This window comes from Dreissena polymorpha, chromosome 5 (assembly GCF_020536995.1).
Source record: "Dreissena polymorpha isolate Duluth1 chromosome 5, UMN_Dpol_1.0, whole genome shotgun sequence".
Classification (NCBI taxonomy): Eukaryota; Metazoa; Mollusca; class Bivalvia; order Myida; family Dreissenidae; genus Dreissena; species Dreissena polymorpha.
Window position 1 is genome coordinate 31,518,354 of NC_068359.1, and position 24,100 is coordinate 31,542,453.

The 24,100-nt window shown below is 36.8% G+C and overlaps 2 protein-coding genes across 4 annotated transcripts in view; both read left to right on the forward strand.

The window, feature by feature from the left end:
- The window catches only part of LOC127880629 (sugar phosphate exchanger 3-like), a 251,664-nt gene that overhangs the window by 43,478 nt on the left and 184,086 nt on the right, over positions 1–24,100 (forward strand). The window contains exons 14-16 of one of the 2 annotated variants that reach the window (XM_052427951.1): positions 15,899–15,993; positions 16,847–16,912; positions 17,250–19,852. The exons of the other annotated variant lie outside the window; for it this stretch is intronic. Of the exons in view, the coding sequence (XP_052283911.1) occupies positions 15,899–15,993; positions 16,847–16,912; positions 17,250–17,435 (347 nt within the window). The 3' untranslated portion in view covers positions 17,436–19,852. Of the gene's footprint in view, positions 1–15,898; positions 15,994–16,846; positions 16,913–17,249; positions 19,853–24,100 lie in introns of those variants that run through there. 2 annotated transcript variants of the gene reach the window in all.
- Positions 1,789–5,001, forward strand: LOC127880628 (uncharacterized). Of its 2 annotated transcripts, none has more exons than XM_052427948.1 (3): positions 1,789–2,464; positions 2,876–3,870; positions 4,102–5,001. In XM_052427948.1, exons 1-3 carry the CDS (start codon positions 2,133–2,135, stop codon positions 4,446–4,448), a joined length of 1,674 nt encoding a protein of 557 aa, XP_052283908.1. In that variant the 5' UTR covers positions 1,789–2,132; the 3' UTR covers positions 4,449–5,001. The 2 variants fall into 2 exon arrangements, with proteins under 2 accessions (XP_052283908.1, XP_052283907.1); XM_052427947.1 differs by having other exon boundaries at positions 1,795–2,464; positions 2,876–3,885.

Sequence of the window (24,100 nt, forward strand, 5' to 3'; positions counted from 1 at the left end):
GGTAGTATAAATATGCATGAAATATAACCATTTATAACTAATTTAAACCGTTTACACACAATAGAAACGCAAATATTCATATATATAGCGAGAAATTGAGTGCTTTTCGATCTTCACATGAAGTGCTTTTCGGTCGGTATATTGCCGATATTTATCCAATTTCGGGCATAAATACCTCATAATAAACACAAGGTAGTATAAATATGCATGAAATATAACCACTTTAACTAATTTAAACCGTTTACACACAATAGAAACGCAAATATTCATATATATAGCGAGAAATTGAGTGCTTTTCGGTCTTCACATGAAGTGCTTTTCGGTCGGTATATTGCCGATATTTATCCAATTTTGGGGCTTAATACCTCATAATAAACACAAGGTAGTATAAATATGCATGAAATATAACCATTTATAACTAATTTAAACCGTTTACACACAATAGAAACGCAAATATTCATATATATAGCGAGAAATTGAGTGCTTTTCGGTCTTCACTTGAAGTGCTTTTCGGTCGGTATATTGCCGATATTTATCCAATTTTGGGGCTTAATACCTCATAATAAACCCAAGGTAGTATAAATATGCATGAAATATAACCATTTATAACTAATTTAATCCGTTTACACACAATAGAAACGCAAATATTCATATATATAGCGAGAAATTGAGTGCTTTTCGGTTTCCACATGAAGTGCTTTTCGGTCGGTAATTGCCGATATTTACCATTTTGGGCACAATGTAGTATAAACATACAATCATATTACCATTTATTACTAATTAAACTCGTTAACATACACTAAAAACGATATATTGCATATATATAGAGAGAAATTGAGTGCTTTTCGGTGCTTTTCGGTGCTTTTCGGTGCTTTTCGGTTATTGTATGGACCCCCCTTTCTGTGTTATAATCAAGAGCTGAAATCGTAAATTTATTAAGCTTCATTAATACTTAGCTGTATGGATATGTCTCTAGAACAAAATATTTCAATATATTTCATAAAAAATATAATAATCATGGCAAAGGAAATTCAATGGCCGGTATCTAAACAAAAGCATAATCGCCAAGACCGTAGCATCAGTTCAGTGCGTTAGGAACGCGCGCTACATTTTCCCGCCTTCATTCCTTAATTACTTTCGTTTTTAAACAATTTTTTTTCTATCGTATACAGAATTCTATTCTCCTAAGCAAGATGTTATTTTTAAAACTGAACTCCAAATATAAACGCTACAAATCGGTATAAAGTACGAACATGTCAACCGTAAATCTAGATTCTAAAACTCCAAAACGGTATGTTATTTGCAAAAGTTAAAGTTATAACTCGCCGGGCTGCCGAAATCAGAAGAAAAACTTAATATATATTTATATATCTGAAAACAACGTTACGTAAGCTTTCTAATGATATATAATTTGTCAAAATCGGCCTAGAAATGAAAATATAATTTAACAAAATACGTGAGTGGGTACATCAAATTTATAACCTCGGCGCTTCGATAAAAGATCGATAGTTACGACACGGTCACGTGACTTAGACACAACAAGATATTTGGCGTAACGGTCCCGTTTCATATCCGTGTAATCTAGAGTCCGTGATCACAGTATTTGAATTTGCTGTGAATTATTTAAACCTCAGTTCAGTTGTGATAGTAACATTCGAATTTGCTATCAAAAGATCACTTGTTCAAATCCTGGGCATTGCAAGATTTTTAAACCACCTTTTTCTTGATTTTATAATTATTTAATGCTATTCCAATATTTTGATATGTGTTGAAATGTAAATCAATTGACATTTATGAAAAATATGAAAATCAGTGAACATGTCCCTTTAACTCAATACATGTATCAAGTTTAACCCATTTTCAGAAAATGGTTTATCATAAACCTGTAATCAGCAAGTCGATTTGTGTACAAGATCTTTTTGTAACTTGACTATGGACTTGTTCTTCAGTGTGTATTTAAAGTGGGTTGAGAGCTTAAAAAGCTTTCATAATTCAGCCTTTTTGTCAGTTTTAAGTTAAGTAACTTGTGCTTTCAGGTTTTGAAAACACTTATTTTATTTGCTTAAAGTAGTCAAAATAATAGTGAATACACAACTTTTAAATCACAGGACAGTTCAAAATACCTTTTGAAAATGGCAACTTCTGTAGATTCAGTTCATAAAAGTTCAGATTCAGTGAAAGATTATTCTTGTGTTGGATGCGTAAGTAAAAATATAGAAAAAAGTGCTGATTTTTTTTGTGAAACATGTTTCAAGTGTTTTTGCGAAAAATGCTTTTATCATCATGATCAAGTATTTGTAAACCATTTGACATATGGAAGAAGAGAAACAAATAAATGGCCTCTTGAAAAGGCAATTGAGGATTTGCTACTGAAATGTGATGTCCACCCTGACAAAAAACTGAAAATGTTCTGCCAAGACCACAGTCAGCTGTGCTGCTCTGATTGTGTTTTACTGAATCACAGGTTAGTGACACTTGGTAATCAAGTTACATGTAATTAAAGTGATCACAGAATCAAAAGTAGGTTGTTATCACTTTCATGGATCACATACTAGTATCTTAATTATATGTAGCAGTTCCATAGTTCAGATGTTTAAAGCATTATAAGAGTTGTTTTATACTTCTTTATGTTGATAGTATGATATTTGAGGACATTATTGCTTGACATCTAGAGTACAAAATGGGGCATTCATTGCTTGTAATTCACAATTGAAATGGGTTTTCTTTGGTATTGGACTATTTTGTACTAAATATGGCTCAACATGTTTTGTAAATACTGCTTTTCAATTTTATGTATTCAACCCTTCTTTATATCATAAGTTCAATATATTTTATACGTCTTGATTTTAAATTATGTTTTATTATTATATTTCAGACAGTGTACAAATTTGGCTAAAATTTCGGAATCAGTCAAAAAGCTGTCTGTGGATATGCAGCAGTTGTCAAACAAAATTCAATCAATTATTGCTGATCTTAATAAGTTTAAGGTAGTTCAAGAGGGCAGCATTCAGTCCATTGAAGGATTATATGTTGAAGAATTTCAAAGAATCAGAGACCAGCGTAAGAAATTAAATGCTGCTCTTGATGAACTAGAAAATACAACTTTGAAAGAACTGGATGACATTAGGACCACACTGCAAACCTCTCTTAAGAAAGATGTTGACAACTGCAGCAGACTGAAGGATGAACTGCAACAACTAAGTGAAGCTGTACAGGGCCTTTGTGATAAGAGCATTCAAGACATAGAGTTCATAGCCAGCAGGAAATGTCTGGATAAGATACAAGAGTCTGAGAGATATCTGAAGGAGAACCCAGTGAAGGTTCAGAGTTCAATAGTATTCAAGGCAAACATTGACATTGAGCAGTACCTGTCTCAACAGTCAAGTCTTGGGAGGATTGTAGACAGTATGCAGTCTCTGAAACTTAAGATGAATCAAGACCAGGTTTTGACTGTTAAGAGGAAGTGCGAGTATAATGTGAAAATATCGAGTGACACAAGCGCCAATTGCTTTATCAGAGGCATTTGCAGCCTTCCTAGTGGTCATATCATTGTTGCAGATAGCTCTAATAAGAAAGTGAAACTGTTGGACAAGCATTACAATGTGTCCAGTCACTGTGATATGCCTAGTTCTCCAGTGGACATTTGCCAAATCACAGCAAGTGAGGTGGCTGTGACACTTGAAAGTGCTGGTGTGCAGTTTATGTCTGTAAGCAATGGGCAGCTGGTGAATGGAAGGAAGTTACAGTTACCACATAAGGCTGTTGGCATTGCCCACCATAAAGAAGCATTGTATATCACCGATGGCTTTGCACTCTACCACTACAACCTCACTGGGACACTTGTGAAAAGGCTTTATGAAGATTCAGGAGGTAAAAGTTTACGAGGTAAATATATTGTAAATATATTTGAGTATTGAGCACATTGTAAACACATGCATATACCTCCATTTAAACATAAAATATAATCACTACTTTGGATATTTAAATACAAAAGGACTTTTATGAGATGATTTTTAGATGATTTTTAGAATGTTCATGTCTCATCTGTAAATCATGTCAAACTCTCATCTGTAAATCCTAAACATGCTCTATGTTTTGTAGTGAAAAAATGTGCATTGAGTCCTGCCGGTGACAGGATCTATGTCATCAACCTAGCCCAGAGCAAGCTCATCACACTGACCAAAGATGGCAGCCTGATATCCACCTTCACCGATCCTGAACTACAATTTCCATGGGGTGTCCATGTCACTCCTGATGGACAAGTCCTTTGCTGTGCATACAATACTGTATTACAGGTGGATCATGAGGGTAAAAAGAAACTGGCAACTCTGGCTTCACAGAGAGATGGACTTTGCATTCCAGCGTCTGTCTGCTACAACAGCAACATTCACCAGATCATTGTGGGACAATGGGAAAACAATAAAATTATTGTCATTGAAGTGCAATAGCTCTTTAAAGAGATAAAAACAACAATATAAACACAGTTATAAATGTAATTTCCAATTTTTCTTCGACATATTTAGTAATATCAGTTTATATATAGGTTAAGAACAGAGCATAATTATTCAATTCCTTTTATTATTAACTTTTTAATTATCTATGTTTTTAAATGAGTTGTTTTAATGCACGTTACAGATTGTACCATTAAAAACAATCATGTATGACAAATCTATGTTGATTCTGATTAGTTTTTGTGTGTGGCTTCTTGTCAGGTATTGTTTGTCACTAAACAAATGTTATAATTAACATACATATATTATGTTAAGTGAATGCATATATTCTACGTATGTTTAATTATCATATAGCAATTATTTAGAGAAAACTAGGTTTCTGTCATTTATGTGTTGCTGTTTTTAATAAAAAAATATGGTATTTGTGCCATTTTTAGTTCTTTGGCTTTAGCCAATCAATTATTGAACCACATATCAGAAACACATCTTGCAGTCGGTTGAGTGTTTATCAAGGGGTTAAAATGCCTGGATGTGGGATGTTGGCAGACAAAATAGATCAGATATTTAGTATATTATTTTTAATTTTAAAATTTGTCACTTGAAACTTTTTTGCGAAGATTTTCTGCGAAGAATTTTTCTAAAACAATTCTTAGTGAATTTTTCTAAGACCATTTTTAGGGACAAAACGTTCTTAGACAATAAAACAAATTTTGTTTCGTAAAACAATTTTATTTTTGGCAAAAGAAAGATAACTTTTACAAAAGGTAATATGTTTAACAACAGGTTATGAAAGTTAGCTTGGCACATGGTAGCGCATACCCTTACGAATCCAGACAACACTTGTTCAAATAACGGCAACGTCAGTTTGTTTCTTGTTCAACTTTTTAACTATAAAAATTAGTTAAGTCTGTAAAAAAAATTAAGATTTTTAAGCAATCATATCTAATGACATTTGAAAAAATGAAATGTTTCATTTATGCCATCATTCCAATAAATTCCAATAAATATGTTCCTAACATTTTTTTGCTAATTTGCGACAGTGCACTATTTGGAATTTTGATCTGACCTCTGGGTCAAAAGTTATGGGGGATGGGGCTGGGTCAGAGATTTTCACTCATTTTTCTAGGTTATTTTATATTAACTTCTTCATTTCTACACCGATTCAATTCTAATTGATACTGAACTTCACTTATGACCACACGGTCAATCTCAACTATGCATGGCCTTATAAACCAACCCGGGGCCCCACCAACATAGGCCTTGCCCACCCAAAATTGCCTTTTAATATAACATCTATGCGGCGTGGGGATACGCGTAAGCCTCTGTCGCGCCATTTCTAGTTTCACAAAGTGAATCTGGTTGTATTCGATTTTGAGATAACATACTTTTTCAATTTATTTATGAAGGAGTATTTTACTTTTAATAATTTTAACGGATATATAATTTTATTGTTTCTTGCAGAAGACTGTCTTGTTTGTTAAACTTTGTTACGGCAAACATTTACCTTGCGATTTTGGGTGGCAAGAGAGGGGGTCAAATTAAAGTATTTTGATATTAATCTGCAAATCATTTTGCATATTATTTAAAACTATTTTAATAATTTGAATAAGGATTACAAACTTCAGAAGGTATGCTACAAAATATAGCATGCATGTAATTTTTGGCTTATCTTACATAGTCGGTTAATATAACAACAACAACAACAACGAATTGTTCCTTTTTGATATTATTTAAAACTATTTTAATAATTTGAATAAGGATTACAAACTTCAGAAGGTATGCTACAAAATATAGCATGCATGTAAGTTTTGGCTTATCTAACATTGTCGATAAATATAACAACAACAGCAATGAATTGTTCCATTTTGATTAAATGAAAATGAAGCCATTTTTACAGTATAGTGAATAGTAACAAAACAAGAAAAACAAATATATAACTTTGACCTTAGTTTCCAAATGATAAGATCGTTTAGTCTCGTAAATAGTAATGATGTAATGATAGCGTTAATTAAAACAAGAGCATAAATAAATGTCAAGCCAATCAGATTTAACATTAACTTTTTCAGTGCTGTATCCGAATTTTGAAGGCCTTTGCAAACAGTTTGGATCCAGATGAGACGCCACTAAACGTGGCGTCTCATCAGGATCCAAACTGTTTGCTATTCTGATAGTATTCTTTGAAAAAATACGAAGTAAATGCTAATTTTAGAGATTCAGCAGACGACATTTTAGCAGACGACAAATTTCCCAGCATGCAAAGGGTTAACATCAGGGCATTTACTTGCTCGCAAAATACCAAGCTCCTTCTGATTCTCGATTGATAAAGAATGCTTTGCAATATTTCACCACTTCTTGTTTCATTTATGTGTGCTTTTCTTTTTGATAGCCATTTAGATTTTCATTCAGTCAATTGTTCCTTTAATACATGCATTTACTTAAGCAGAACTTCCCTGTATCTTGCCAATGGACTTTCAACGCCATCGGCGCTCTCGTATGTGTGCCTTTGATAGGCTTATGGAGTCATTATAGTACAAAACTAATGTCCTAGAAGAACAATACTCTTGAATTCAATACAATTTTAAAGTTAGTTTTGACAAATTAACTACATTAGGCTTACATTTTAAGTGTGGTCAAAATACATGTATACCCCACTGACGTTTACCACCTAAGGATATACAATTGTCTCCACTTTTGTGATGGCCTTTTTTCTGTTATGCCATGTCTGTCATCAACATTTTGCCTTGTTAACACTATACAGGTTGTCCAATCTTTAAGATAGTAGGTCAGAAGGTTTGTACCAATGATGTTTTGGCTGAGTTTGGCCCTCTTGTATTCAAATGTGCAGGTTACTTGGTCAGAACATTTGTTCTAATTATTTCTCATCTGATTTGAAAAATGGTTCAGGTTCGTTGAAAAGTATGTCCACAAGGGGCGTGGCAGTTTTCTGAATTTGGGTAACATTTTAATCCAATCATCCTGGGTCTTGTCCAGAAGTTTTTTCTAATGGTATTTAGGCCCAGTTTGAATAACATGGCCATCAATCTCAAATGAAGTTGATGATTGATGAAGAAGATTATGATGATGATGATGAAGATGACGACGACAATTTTGAAGGTGATGATGATGTTGAAGATGATGATGATGATGATGATGATGATGTTGAAGGTGATGATGATGATGATGATGATGACAATGATGATGATGAGGAGGAGGAGGTGTTTAAATATATACATATAAATAGTTCTGTGTTGGAAATGTTTTTCAATTTGCACAAGATTGTCATAATAAATCTGCCATGAAATGAAATATTTTTGTCTCATAAAGTTTTCAACATTTTATTCTCAGAACTCATTGCAACTGATGACAATCTGTCTGCATCATCTGTGTTTTGCATGTAATTTATCAAAGTCAAGTTACAACTCTAAAATATAAAGAAATTTATCTCATCATAGACATCTTTTTAGATGATCTTTTGGGGCCATGGCATGTCCACCTTAAACATTTTACATTGCAAACACTGTAGAGACAATAATATTGGCTAATCTTCTTGAAAGTAGGTCAGAACAATTTATATTAAATTTTGTTTATGTGATCTGTTGGCTGTGTTCTTTACTTGTCGTGCGGTTTGAAAAACTAGGTCAGTACATCAATTTTAAATACATTTATAACACTTTGGAAGTCAAACTTTTTTGCCGAATCATTATGAAACTTGCAAAGGAAATTATTTTGTTCTCTTGAGGTTCATGTCGAGTTTAAAAATGGTTCCAATCGGTTAAAAACATTACTGCCAGGGGGTGGGTGCAGTATTTCTTGTATGACTGGAAGTGAAACATCATGAAAATGAAAAAATCACACTTTTACCCATTGTCATCATGCAAGCCGCTCAGAACTTTTGTTTTTTTATTATCGTAAATTTCTTAGGAGAGTTCAAACATTTTCCTGAAAAACCTGGCTGACAAGAGGTGATGCAGTTTTCTTGGTATTTCATAACATTATGTGTACCAGACTTTTTTTTCATTATTTCAAAACAATTGACCAATCAGAAGCCTTTTTTTGTCTAACTATCAAACTTGGGCAAAACTTTGGTTCTAATAATGTCACTGCTCACATAATATCTTTGTTTTTGCGGTTATCCCACTGACTATATAACGTCATGCTACTAATTTTCGTAAGGGGGGGGGGCTGTAATCTTGTGATCCCACTAAGAAAATTAGTAGCCAGTTAAGTTGAGATAATAATTATTATAAGAGTGAATATAAATATGAAATATTAAATGCTAATAACTTTCTTGCTGATATGGCTGGAAAGTGAGCAGCATTAAAAAAAATAATAAAAGTAATTAAGTGTATAAAACTGCGAAATTATACCTGTCACAGCATGGACGTCACCATCATGACTATCACATGAATACCCCCTCTGTGATTGAATCCATTGGCACATTTTATATACTGGGGGGGTGGAGATACATATTATTCATTTAACAAACATCTCTTTGGGAGATTCTACTTTACCCAGCATTTTTATTTTTTATCTAGCAAAGTGAACAAAAAAATAAATAAAAATATAATGACAAAATAAGATGTCATGACAAAAATATTTAAAGGGACCTTTTCACAGATTTTGGCATGACTTGGGGTTCAACATTAAATGCTTTAAATTGTCTCAATTTAAACATTTAAACTTAATAGTTCTAATAAAAACCAAGAATACAGTTAAAGAAAGAACAAAAGTTATCCTCAATTGGACTCGAACCACTGACCCTTGGAGTAAAAGTCTAGCACCTAAAACACTCGGCCATGCGTGCTGACACAGTGAGTGTTTTTTTTATCCTTTATATAAGCAATCTTTGTTATGTCACAAAATGTAACGATAATAACAGAACTCGCCAAATAATTCAAATTTTTCGTTTTTGTAACGCATTGCAATTTTCAGATTTGTAAATTGTCAAAAGATGAATATTAATATGGATATTTTAGAACATGGTAAATGTTCAGTATTACTGTTTCTTCGCAAATATCATAAATACAACATCTGTCAATCCGGCATTTCATTTTCTGGACTTTTTTTTTCTAAACACTATCAGATATGGACCTCATATTTTGTGTGCAAGTCTACCTACATGACTTACAGATGAAGTGTTAGCTTCATTTCAGCCCATTGAATTGTGGCGAAGTTATGGGCATTGGACATAGAAATTTTCTCTATGATAAGAGGTTTTCAGTTTTTTGGAGTTTTTTACGAAACGCTTTAAGATTTTAACTGACTTTTGTATGTGGGTCTACGTACATGACATACAGATGAAGTGTGTGTTTCGTTCTGGTTCATTTATTTTTGGCGAAGTGATTGGCCTTGGACTTAGAAATTTTTTCTATAATAGCTGCTGCGTTGCTTCAAAACGCAGTAGGGAACATTGTGTTTAACAAACACAGCTCTTGTTTGATAAGTGCAGCAATATCTGCAGACATTGGTAGGTATTTGATCAGTGCAGTAATATCTGCAGACCTTGGTAGGTATCTGATCAGTGCAGTAATATATGCCGACCTTGGTAGGTATCTGATCAGTGCAGCAATATCTGCAGACCTTGGTAGGTATCTGATCAGTGCAGCAATATCTGCTGACCTTGGTAGGTATCTGATCAGTGCAGCAATATCTGCTGACCTCGGTAGGTATTGGATCAGTGCATCAATATGTGCAGGCCTTGGTAGGTATTTGATCAGTGCTGCAATATCTTCTGACCTTGGTAGGTATCTGATTAGTGCTGCAATATCTGCTGACCTTGGTAGGTATTTGATCAGTGCAGCAATATCTGCTGACCTTGGTAGGTATCTGATCAGTGCAGCGATATCTGCAGACCTTGGTAGGTATCTGATCAGTGCAGCAATATCTGCAGACCTTGGTAGGTATCTGATCAGTGCAGCGATATCTGCTGACCTTGGTAGGTATCTGATCAGTGCAGCGATATCTGCTGACCTTGGTAGGTATCTGATCAGTGCTGAAATATCTGCTGACCTTGGTAGGTATTTGATCAGTGCAGCGATATCTGCAGACCTTGGTAGGTATCTGATCAGTGCAGCAATATCTGCAGACCTTGGTAGGTATCTGATCAGTGCAGCGATATCTGCTGACCTTGGTAGGTATCTGATCAGTGCAGCGATATCTGCTGACCTTGGTAGGTATCTGATCAGTGCTGCAATATCTGCTGACCTTGGTAGGTATTTGATCAGTGCAGCAATATCTGCTGACCTTGGTAGGTATCTGATCAGTGCAGCAATATCTGCAGACCTTGGTAGGTATCTGATTAGTGCAGCAATGTCTGCAGACCTTGGTAGGTATCTGATCAGTGCAGCAATATCTGCAGACCTTGGTAGGTATCTGATCAGTGCAGCAATATCTGCAGACCTTGGTAGGTATCTGATCAGTGCAGCAATAACTGCTGACCTTGGTAGGTATTTGATCAGTGCAGCAATATCTGCTGACCTTGGTAGGTATCTGATCAGTGCAGCAATATCTGCTGACCTTGGTAGGTATCTGATCAGTGCTGCAATATCTGCTGACCTTGGTAGGTATCTGATCAGTGCAGCAATATCTTCTGACCTTGGTAGGTATCTGATTAGTGCAGCAATGTCTGCAGACCTTGGTAGGTATCTGATCAGTGCAGCAATATCTGCTGACCTTGGTAGGTATTTGATCAGTGCAGCAATATCTGCAGGCCTTGGTAGGTATCTGATCAGTGCAGCAATATCTGCAGACCTTGGTAGGTATCTGATCAGAGCATCAATATCTGCTGACCTTGGTAGGTATCTGATCAGTGCATCAATATCTGCAGGCCTTGGTAGGTATCTGATCAGTGCATCAATATCTGCAGACCTTGGTAGGTATCTGATCAGTGCAGCAATATCTGCTGACCTTGGTAGGTATCTGATCAGTGCAGCAATATCTGCAGACCTTGATACTAGTAGGTATCTGATCAGTGCATCAATATCTGCAGGCCTTGGTAGGTATTTGATCTGTGCTGCAATATCTTCTGACCTTGGTAGGTATCTGATTAGTGCTGCAATATCTGCTGACCTTGGTAGGTATCTGATCAGTGCAGCAATATCTGCTGACCTTGGTAGGTATCTGATCAGTGCAGCAATATCTGCAGACCTCGGTAGGTATCTGATCAGTGCAGCAATATCTGCAGACCTTGGTAGGTATCTGATCAGTGCAGCAATATCTGCTGACCTTGGTAGGTATCTGATCAGTGCTGCAATATCTGCCGACCTTGGTAGGTATTTGATCAGTGCATCAATATCTGCAGGCCTTGGTAGGTATTTGATCAGTGCTGCAATATCTTCTGACCTTGGTAGGTATCTGATTAGTGCTGCAATATCTGCTGACCTTGGTAGGTATCTGATCAGTGCAGCAATATCTGCTGACCTTGGTAGGTATCTGATCAGTGCAGCAATATCTGCAGACCTCGGTAGGTATCTGATCAGTGCAGCAATATCTGCAGACCTTGGTAGGTATCTGATCAGTGCAGCAATATCTGCTGACCTTGGTAGGTATCTGATCAGTGCAGCAATATCTGCAGACCTTGATAGGTATCTGATCAGTGCATCAATATCTGCTGACCTTGGTAGGTATCTGATCAGTGCAGCAATATCTGCAGATCTTGGTAGGTATCTGATCAGTGCAGCAATATATGCAGACCTTGGTAGGTATCTGATCAGTTCAGCAATATCTGTAGACCTTGGTAGGTATTTGATCAGTGCAGAAATATATGCAGACCTTGGTAGGTATCTGATCAGTGCTGCAATATCTGCAGACCTTGGTAGGTATCTGATCAGTTCATCAATATCTGCAGACCTTGGTAGGTATCTGATCAGTGCTGCAATATCTGTTGACCTTGGTAGGTATCTGATCAGTTCATCAATATCTGCAGACCTTGGTAGGTATCTGATCAGTGCTGCAATATCTGTTGACCTTGGTAGGTATCTGATCAGTGCAGCAATATCTGCTGACCTTGGTAGGTATTTGATCAGTGCAGCAATATCTGCTGACCTTGTTAGGTATTTGATCAGTGCAGCAATATCTGCAGACCTTGGTAGGTATCTGATCAGTGCTGCAATATCTGCTGACCTTGGTAAGTATCTTATCAGTGCATTAATATCTGCAGACCTTGGTAGGTATCTGATCAGTGCAGCAATATCTGCAGACCTCGGTAGGTATCTGATCAGTGCAGCAATATCTGCAGACCTTGGTAGGTATCTGATCAGTGCAGCAATTTCTGCAGACCTTGGTCGGTATCTGATCAGTGCAGCGATATCTGCTGACCTTGGTAGGTATCTGATCAGTGCAGCAATATCTGCTGATCTTGCTTGGTATCTGATCAGTGCAGCAATATTTGCAGACCTTGGTAGGTATCTGATCAGTGCAGCAATTTCTGCAGACCTTGGTAGGTATCTGATCAGTGCAGCAATATCTGCAGACCTTGGTAGGTATCTGATCAGTGCAGCAATATCTGCAGACCTTGTTAGGTATCTGATCAGTGCAGCAATATCTGCTGACCTTGGTAGGTATCTGATCAGTGCATCAATATCTGCAGACCTTGGTAGGTATCTGATCAGTGCAGCAATATCTGCCGACCTTGGTAGGTATCTGATCAGTGCAGCAATATCTGCTGACCTTGGTAGGTATCTGATCAGTGCAGCAATATCTGCAGACCTTGGTAGGTATCTGACCAGTGCAGCAATATCTGCAGACCTTGGTAGGTATTTGATCAGGGGGAAATTTCTGCAGACCTTGGTAGGTATTTGATCAGTGCTGCAATATCTGCAGACCTTGGTAGGTATCTGATCAGTGCAGCAATATCTGCAGACCTTGTTAGGTATCTGATCAGTGCGGCGATATCTGCTGACCTTGGTAGGTATCTGATCAGTGCAGCAATATCTGCAGATCTTGGTAGGTATCTTATCAGTGCATCAATATCTGCAGATCTTGGTAGTTATTTGATTAGTTTAGCAATATCTGCAGACCTAGGTAGGTATCTGATCAGTGCAGCAATATCTGCTGACCTTGGTAGGTATCTGATCAGTGCTGCAATATCTGCAGACCTAGGTAGGTATCTGATCAGTGCAGCAATATCTGCTGACCTAGGTAGGTATCTGATCAGTGCAGCAATATCTGCTGACCTTGGTAGGTATCTGATTAGTGCTGCAATATCTGCTGATCTTGCTAGGTATCTGATCAGTGCAGCAATATCTGCAGACCTTGGTAAGTATCTGATCAGGGCAGCAATATCAGTAGACCTTGGTAGGTATTTGATCAGCGCAGCAAAATCTGCTGAACTTTGTAGGTATCTGCTCAGTGCAGCAATATCTGCTGACCTTGGTAGGTATCTGATCAGTGCAGCAATATCTGCAGAGCTTGGTAGGTATCTGCTCAGTGCAGCAATATCTGCCGACGTTGGTAGGTATTGGATCAGTGCAGCAATATCTGCAGACCTTGGTAGGTATCTGATCAGTGCAGCAATATCTGCTGACCTTGGTAGGTATCTGATCAGTGCAGCAATATCTGCAGACCTTGGTAGGTATCTGATCAGTGCAGCAATATCTGCTGACCTTGGTAGGTATCTGATCAGTGCTGCAATATCTGCAGACCTTCGTAGGTATATGATCAGTGCAGCAATAACTGCCGACCTTGGTAGGTATCTGATCAGAGCATCAATATCTGCAGACCTTGGTAAGTATCTGATCAGTGCAGCAATATCTGCTGACCTTGGTAGGTATCTGATCAGTGCATCGATATCTGCTGACCTCGGTAGGTATCTGATCAGTGCATCAATATCTGCAGACCTTGGTAGGTATCTGATCAGTGCATCAATATCTGCAGACCTTGGTAGGTATCTGATCAGTGCAGCAATATCTGCAGATCTTGGTAGGTATTTGATCAGTGCATCAATATCTGCAGATCTTGGTAGGTATTTGATCAGTGCATCAATATCTGCTGACCTTGGTAGGTATCTGATCAGTGCTGCAATATCTGCTGACCTTGGTAGGTATCTGATCAGTGCTGCAATATCTGCTGACCTTGGTAGGTATCTGATCAGTGCAGCAATATCTGCAGATCTTGGTAGGTATCTGATCAGTGCAGCAATATCTGCTGACCTCGGTAGGTATCTGATCAGTGCTGCAATATCTGCAGACCTTGAAAGGTATATGATCAGTGCAGCAATAACTGCCGACCTTGGTAGGTATCTGATCAGAGCATCAATATCTGCAGACCTTGGTAAGTATCTGATCAGTGCAGCAATATCTGCTGACCTTGGTAGGTATCTGATCAGTGCATCGATATCTGCTGACCTCGGTAGGTATCTGATCAGTGCATCAATATCTGCAGACCTTGGTAGGTATCTGATCAGTGCATCAATATCTGCAGACCTTGGTAGGTATCTGATCAGTGCAGCAATGTCTGCAGACCTTGGTAGGTATCTGATCAGTGCAGCAATATCTGCTGACCTCGGTAGGTATCTGATCAGTGCTGCAATCTGCTGACCTTGGTAGGTATCTGATCAGTGCATCAATATCTGCAGACCTTGGTAGGTATCTGATCAGTGCTGCAATATATGCTGACCTTGGTAGGTATCTGATCAGTGCTGCAATATCTGCTGACCTTGGTAGGTATCTGATCAGTGCTGCAATATCTGCTGACCTTGGTAGGTATCTGATCAGTGCAGTAATATCTGCTGACCTAGGTAGATATTTGATCAGTGCTGCAATATCTGCTGACCTTGGTAGGTATTTGATCAGTGCTGCAATATCTGCTGACCTTGGTAGGTATCTGATCAGTGCATCAATATCTGCAGACCTCGGTAGGTATCTGATCAGTGCAGCAATATCTGCTGACCTTGGTAGGTATTTGATCAGTGCATCAATATCTGCTGACCTTGGTAGGTATCTGATCAGTGCATCAATATCTGCTGACCTTGGTAGGTATCTGATCAGTGCATCAATATCTGCAGACCTCGGTAGGTATCTGATCAGTGCATCAATATCTGCAGACCTCGGTAGGTATCTGATCAGTGCAGTTATATCTGCTGACCTTGGTAGGTATCTGATCAGTGCAGCAATATCTGCTGACCTCGGTAGGCATCTGATCAGTGCAGTTATATCTGCCGACCTTGGTAGGTATTTGATCAGTGCAGCAATATCTTAAAAAGTTGTTTGAAATTTTCATTTGTGGTCCTGTATGACCCTACTGTACCTAAGCATGTGTGCTTTAGGGATCCACTTTGCAAGGTATTGTTTAAAAAAAAACTATTTGTAAAGTTATTAATGATGTAACATAATAAGAATATCTACCTGTATATATGGCTTGTCTTGCTAAAGACTTGTGGAATAAACCAGTAGTATCTTTACTGTATTAATATGGCATTACCATAATCCTTCTTCTACTACTGTGTGCAGGGAAGCAGGGCCCTATACAAGGAAACAAAGAGGCACTGGCGACAGTGACAGGCATTGTGGATGGGACTGGCAGTGTAGGGGCAGCTCTTGGGCAGGTAATAGCGGCTGCTCTCTGGCGAGTAATAGGGGCAGCTTTGGGCAGGTAAAGGGGCTACGTTGACATTGTGGATGGGACCTGCAGTGAATGGGCAGCTCTCTGGCAGGTAACAGGGGCAGCTCTCGGGCAGGTAATAGGGGCAGCTCTAGGGAAGGAAATAGGGGCTACCTTGATGGATTTCTTCAGACCAAAATTGTGCTATGTTAATAGAAATTATTGAAATCTAAAACCTGAATCCGGCTTTTACTTAATAGAATTAAAGCAAGTTTGATGAAACTTTTGTTCTTACACTGACAACATAATCCTGTTATGGGACTGCTGTTATGTCTGTGACAAAATTCTTGTAATTAAAAAGTGCAAATCCTAAACAAGCTTTTCACCCCAGATTGCTTGCAATTTCATGGATTGGATTCTTGTAATGAAGGTCAAATATTCCGCTGCTCTTACCTTGCTTTTTAATTTATATACAAAACTGGAAGTTTTTACCTACAACAAGCTACTCTACATCTGTCAATAAATTTATTAGTTAGAGGTAGTTTTGTGGACTGTCATGGAATTTGTGGTGTACTGGAAGTGCAGAAATAAACTTCAGAGTCATTATTCAATATGAGCTGGGTTCTGGGAAAATGAGGCTTAATGCATGTGCAGACTGCACAGGCTCATCTTCGATGATACTTTACGAACATACATTAAGCCCTGTTTTCCCAGACTGCGTCCCACTTGTATTTTTACTCTCTTTCTCTTGTTTGTAATATCCAGTAACCATATAGAAACATTTTATTGTATTTTACTAAACATCATACTATTGTCCAAGTGTAGTCTGACATCTCATGGTCATATGTGTTTTGCAGATACTTGTTCCACTACTTCAGGAGAAACTGCAATGGCCGTCTGTATTTTACCTATTTATAATCATGGTAAGTTACGTGCTAAATATGATATTGTGAGCGTACTAAGCATTTAGAGTAAGTTAACATTTACGCATTTTTCTTTGTTAAATTAAAATATAAATGCATATAAAATTATTTTGTTAAGTGACATGAAGAAAATGTTATCAGTTTATGGAAGAAAACTTCGAAAAATACAATGAAGGCAAAATATATCAGGAAAGAGTGAAGATTATTTCTGTGTCTACTATTATCCATCCTAGGTATGAAACTGAGTGTATTTTTTTAGAACATTTTATTATGAAGAGTTCTGGTGTACTACTTTTTGTTAAGCATTTTAGTAGTTTGACTTGTTTTAACATTTCAGACAGTGTGTACTATACTGTGTATCATTCCAATGCTTCTGCGAGAAGTTCCTGAGTTGTGGTCTGATATCAAAGTCTGCTGCAGCAAATACACATTTACATGGTACTGCGGATTGTACAAACGACAAGCGAAAGATTTGGTGCCTGTGTCCATCAATGATGATGATGAAGACTTGTTCTCTGATTAATATTTCAGTGTGTGTTTTTCAACATCATTTTGATTTAGCGATCTGAACTGAAAATGACTTGTATTTATTTTTCTTGTACAGTTTTTATTTTATTGAAATTTATTTATTCTAGTGTATGTTGTTTGGTGCTGTGGCTTGTTTTGGTTATTATGTTCAGTCTTTTATGATAAAGCAGACAAAGGCTCATTTACCGGTAATTATAAGCATGTTTTTTATTTCTAGCCAAGTGTCCATTATTCTTATAAAAACTACAGGTGTGTCAAAAGGTTTGAATACATAGTTTTCAACGTGGCAGAAATTATAGATGTCAGTTTTCCTATATTTGTTTTGGTAATTTTAAGAGAAAGTATTTTTTTGCCCCCTGTAGTGTGGCATATAGCAGTTGAACTGTCGGTCAGTCAGTATGTCAGTCTGTCCATCCGTCCGAAAAAAACTTTCACATTGGCCATAACTTTTTAAATATTGAAGATAGCTCCTTGATATTTGGCATGCTTGTGTATCTCATGGAGCTGCACATTTTGAGTGGTAAAACTTCAAGGTGAACATCATCCTTCAATGTCTAGGGTCGAAAAAACAAAGTCAAGGGAAGTAATAAGCTTTAAATGGACATAGTTATCTGACCTGCCCACGTATATATTTTTGTTAAATAAATCAAAGCGGCGCAGTAGGCGGCATTGTGTTTCTGACAAACACATTGTGGTAAAAGGTCAAGGTCATCCTTTACGGTCTACGGTAAAAAATACAGATTTAAGGGAAGTAATAAGCTTTAAAAAGGGAGAAAATTATTAAATATTGAACATAGTCACTTTATATATTTGGCATGCATGTGTATCTCATGGAGCTGCACATTTTGAGTGGGGAATCTACAGTCACGGTAGTGGCTTTTAATTATTTGCTACTAAAAATAGAGATTTGTTACAGACAATTATTTTCAAGGGAAGTAATTTATATAATTATAAATCTCATATTATATATTTCCTTACCAAGAATTGAAGTTCTTTTCACAGTTACTGTACAGATTTATTATTTTGATTATTTATAACCCAAATGATTGAATTTTCGAAGTTTTTTTAAATGATATAATTATAATTTCTTTGATGTTAATTACATACCTGTGGTCTTATGTCCATAGATACATGATCAACTCTGACTATGATTTTATGAAAAAAAACACTCTGACTATGATCTCTTTTAAACCACAGGTCTTGGTTGTCAGTGATGTCTGACATGGTCATAATTGACCGTGAGACCCCCCCCCCCCCTACACTCCCCGGTTGGATTGGTCAAAATCCAAGGGAAGTAATAACCTTTAATGGGAGATGATTTCTATACCTGCCAAATGATAAATAGAAATTCTATTTCAATGCGGCGCAGTAGGGGGCATTGTGTTTCTGACAAACACATCTCTTGTTTGGTTATCAATTTTTGGTCGGGAAAAGTTTGTAATTCTAACATATTTTTGTTGCAAAAATTCTTGTTCTCAAAGAAACCACAATTTTTTACTATAGCTACAACTTTAATACAATTTGTCATAAGTGCTGTTTCATACCATTGTAAAATATTGGCATTTCTGTCGAGACTAATGTTGCAATTGATATAATTATGTACCAGTAATAAGAACAAATGCGCTTGATCAAATAACATGAAATTATTGTTAAAGGGACCTTTTCACAGATTTTGGCACGTTTTGAAGTTTGTCATTAAATGCTTTAAATTGATAAATGTAAACATTAGAACTAAATAGCTCCAGTTAAAAAAACAATGCAACAAAAAATCCACAACTGGGCTCGAACCACTCACCCTTGGAGTAAAAGTTTATCACTTAAACCACTAGACAATCCGTTCTCATATAGGCAATAGTGTATTTTATACATTACATACGCAATGCTTTTAGTGTCACAAAATATAACAACAGAACTCTTCAAATTATCCAATCGTTTTGTGTTTTAAATGCTTAATAATTTTCAGGCTTTAAATCATGAAAAGATGCATATAATGGATGGTAAATGTTCAGTATTACTGTTTCCTGGCAAATATCATAACAACAACGAAAGTTTGCAAATCTGATTTTGTTTTCAATTTTGTCAATTTACCGAAACGTGAAAAGGTCCCTTTAAAGCATTTACATTCCAAATACTTGATTTGTTTCTGTATGTTGTCTTTATATTGGATGGACAAAAAAATGTACAACCAGTACTATAATTTGACTGTGATAAATTATTGTTTAATGAATAACATGTTGTTGTTTTTTATTTTAAATGTACTGACATGTGTTTTAAAATGCAATTTATGTAATGGTGCAAGTTTATTGATTGATACGTAAAATTTGTATTACAATTACAATTTTTTTTTGTTGAACCTTATTTCAAAATGTTTGAAATGTTGTAGTGCTGGTCTTAATGTGTGTATGATAATCCGTGTCTCTGCCATAGCTTTGCCATATATTCTATTAACATATTTTCAAACATATTCATTTTTAAAAGACTTTTGCTGTCATATTGAATTACTATTAGTTTAGTATATGAATTTCGAATAAAACACAAAAGAAAGTTTATACATTCATAGAAAACAAGGGCTGTTTGTAAAACATGCATGCCCCCCATATGGGCTCTCCGTTGTAGTGACAGCCATTGTGTGAATATGTTTTTTGTCACTGTGACCTTGACCTAGTGACCTGATAATCAATAGGGCTCATCTGCAAGTCATGATCAATGTACCTATGAAGTTTCATGATACTAGCCATAAGTGTTCTTGAGTTATCATCCGGAAAACATTTTACTATTTTGGGTCACCGTGACCTAGACCTTTGACCTAGTGACCTGAAAATCAATAGGGGTCATCTGCGAGTCATGATCAATCTACCTATCAAGTTTCATGATCGTAGGCATAAGCGTTCTTCAGTTATCATCCGGAAACCATTTTACTATTTCGGGTCACCATGACCTTGACCTAGTGACCTATAAATCAATAGGGGTCATCTGCGAGTTATGATCAATGTACCTATGAAGTTTTATGATCGTAGCCATAAGCGTTCTTGAGTTATCATCCGGAAACCATTTTACTATTTTGCGTCAACGTGACCTTGACCTTTGATATAGTGACCTGAAAATCTATAGGGGTCAACTGCGAGTCATGATCAATCTACCTATCAAGTTTCATGATCCTAGGAATAAGCGTTCTTGAGTTATCATCCGGAAACCATTTAACTATTTCGGGTCACAGTGACCTTGACCTTTGACCTAGTGACCTGATAATCAATAGGGGTCATCTGCGAGTCATGATCAATGTACCTGTGAAGTTTCATGATCCTAGGCATAAGTGTTCTTGAGTTATCATCCGGAAACCATTTTACTATTTCGGGTCACAGTGACCTTGACCTATGACCTAGTGACCTGATAATCAATAGTGGTCATCTGCGAGTCATGATCAATGTACCTATGAAGTTTCATGATCCTAGGCATAAGTGTTCTTGAGTTATCATCCGGAAACCATTTTACTATTTCGGGTCACCATGAACTTTACCTTTGACCTAGTGACCTGAAAATCAAAAGGGGTCATCTGCCAGTCATTATCAATCTACCTATGAAGTTTCATGATCCTAGGCATAAGCGTTCTTCAGTTATCATCCGGAAACCATTTTACTATTTCGGATCACCGTGACCTTGACCTTTGACCTAGTGACCTCAAAATCAATAGGGGTCATCTGCGAGTCATGATCAATGTACCTATGAAGTTTCATGATCCTAGGCCTAAGCCTTCTTGAATAATCATCCGGAAACCACCTGTTTGACGGACCGACAGACAGACCGACCGACCGACATGTGCAAAGCAATATACCCCCTCTTCTTCGAAGGGGGGCATAAAAATCTTTTCCTAAGCAACAACAAATGATAAGAAAATATGTACGAGGTCAAAGAATTAAACTTTTAGTTTAGTAAGAACAAACCCAACTTGTTGCGAATCTTATTTCAAGACCTGCATTTTTTTAAGTAAATACTTTTTATTATATCACATTGTTGGATCTTTATATGGCTGATTTTTTTTAAAATAAAACTTTTGTAGATCACAACCATCTTGTATGGATTTTTAAAAAAAATTCGCATTCATTTTATTTCATTGCCATGGCAACCAGAATTTTTGACGTAGGAACAAAATGAAATGACGTGCATAATGTCCATATTGTCATCTATCCATGTTTCAAGTTTCATGCAAAAATATGGAGAACTTTAAATGTTATCGCAGGATCCAGAAAAGAGTGACGGACTGACAGACGGACACACAGAGTGCAAACCATGAGTCCCCTCCAGTGAAACCGGTAGGGGACAATAAGCCTGTGTTCTTGTACAAAAATTCGATACACAGTTTATATACATATACATGGTTATGCTGCACGCAACGTGAAATTTTTGCACAGATTTCAGACATATTCAATAATGTATCCTTAAATCTTACGATATCGGCACAAACTGCAACAAAAAAATGTCTTTTATGCATTAAAGATTTTTGCAAACAATTTTCAATAACTTGAGAAATTTGCAAAAATAAAGTTCTTAACGGTGTGTTTTCATTCTGTCAAGCCCGTGGGTAAATCACTGTTAACACTGTTGATCGTGCACCCTGATAATACAGGCTGTGAACATAACAAGCTTTCAGTAGTCAAAGAAACACCACTTAAATACTGAACATGTAGCTCTTTTTATTATACCCCCATTACTGATAATGGGGGCTATATAGGAGTCACTTTGTCGGTCTGTCCCGAAATTTCATCCGATCTTCACCAAACTTGGTCACAAGTTGTATCTAGATGATGTCGAAGTCAAGTTTGAATATGGGTCATGCCAGGTCAAAAACTAGGTCACGGGGTCACTTAGTGTGTTTTAAACCGAAAGTTTGTCCGGACCATAACTATGTCATTTATCAATAGATTTTAAAATGACTTGGTACATTTGTTCACCATCATGGGACGGTGTGTCGTGTGAAAAAAAAATGTTGATATCTCCAAGGTCAAGGTCACACTTGGGGTTCAAAGGTCAAATGCTTGTCCGGGGCCATACCTTTGTCATTTATTGTGAGATTTTAAAATCTTTTGGCAAATTTGTTCACCATCAGTGGACGGTGTGGCCATAACTATGTCAATCATTGTAAGATTTTATAATCATTTGGCTAATTTGTTCACCATAATTGGACAATATGTTGCGCGAAAGAATTACGTCGATATCTCCGAAGTCAAGGTCACACTAAAAGTTCAAAGGTCAAAACTGGCCATAAATGAGCTTGTCCGGGCCATAACAATGTCGTTAATTGTGAGATTAAAAAATCATTTTGCACATTAGTTCACCGTCATTGGACGGTGTGTCGCGCAAAAGAATTACGTCGATTTCTCCAAGGTCAAGGTCACACTTTGAGTTCAAAGGTCAAAAATGGCCATAACTGAGCTTGTCCGGGCCATAACTATGTCGTTCATTGTAAGATTTTAAAATCATTTGGCACATTTGTTTACCATCATTGGACGGTGTGTCTCGTGAAAGAATTACGTGATATATCCAAGGTCAAGGTCACATTTTGAGTTCAAAGGTCAAAATGGCAATAAATGATTTTGTCTGGACCATAACTATGTCATTCATTGAGAGATTTTAAAATGACTGTACATTAATTTTGTTCACAGTCATTGGACGGCCTGTCATGGGAAAGAATTCAAGAGTTCAAAGGTCAAAATGGCTGTAAATAATAATGGCATAATAATTCTAAAAAATTGCCATAAATTACATTCTCTTGTTTTGTGAAAACAGCATGCAAAATAGTCTGTGTCAATGCGGCACATGGGGGTATACGTCAGGTCTGTGACAAAGCTCTAGTTGTTAAACTTTCAGGTTTTTCATAAGTGAGGAAGGAGCAATAAATGACCAACCAGAATTGTCATTTCGCATTTACTAACCATGTCAACATTAGGGTATATAATTATGTACCCAAAGTATATATACCTTAACATAGGTGAACAACCAGCCAAGCTACTTGTGTTAGATTTTTTTAAAGAAAATACAAATTTTATGTATTCTACTAATTAGAGAAACTGTTTCTGTAAAGGTTACATTAATTCTTGGTATTTTTCATATTGAGGCACAACAAATCGATCGGTTCTCCCACTGTCTAGTCCCAAAACTTTGAAGTGTGAAAGTGCAATAAAATATATTTATTTAAATGTTTCATATAAGTAAAGAGGAGTGCAATGTGCAGAATTGTACAAGTTATTGAGCACAAATTAAACATTTCTGCCAAAAGCATTAAGCTTATTGAATGCTGCCATTTTGTACTAATAACTGTTTTATAAAAATAAACAGTCTTTGTTATAAAATTGCTTCCATTGTGTACTACACACTTTCATTAAAAATAAACTATCTTTGTCATGAAATGGCTTTGGCTTTAAAAATATGAATAGAAACAAGAGGGCCATGATGGCCCTGTATCGCTCCACTGTTTTTTCTTTGCGAAAAAAAAACGTGCAATGCGCATGGGTTGAAATGTACTCAAGCATGTGACTTTCTCTTTCTATCCCTCGTCCCACTGGGGGTTTAAAGTTGCAAGGGTGAGCATTTTTATATATGGAAAAAGTTACTACCGTGTTAACTAAACAGACTTAAAAGTCCGGGAATTGTTGCACAGGTCCT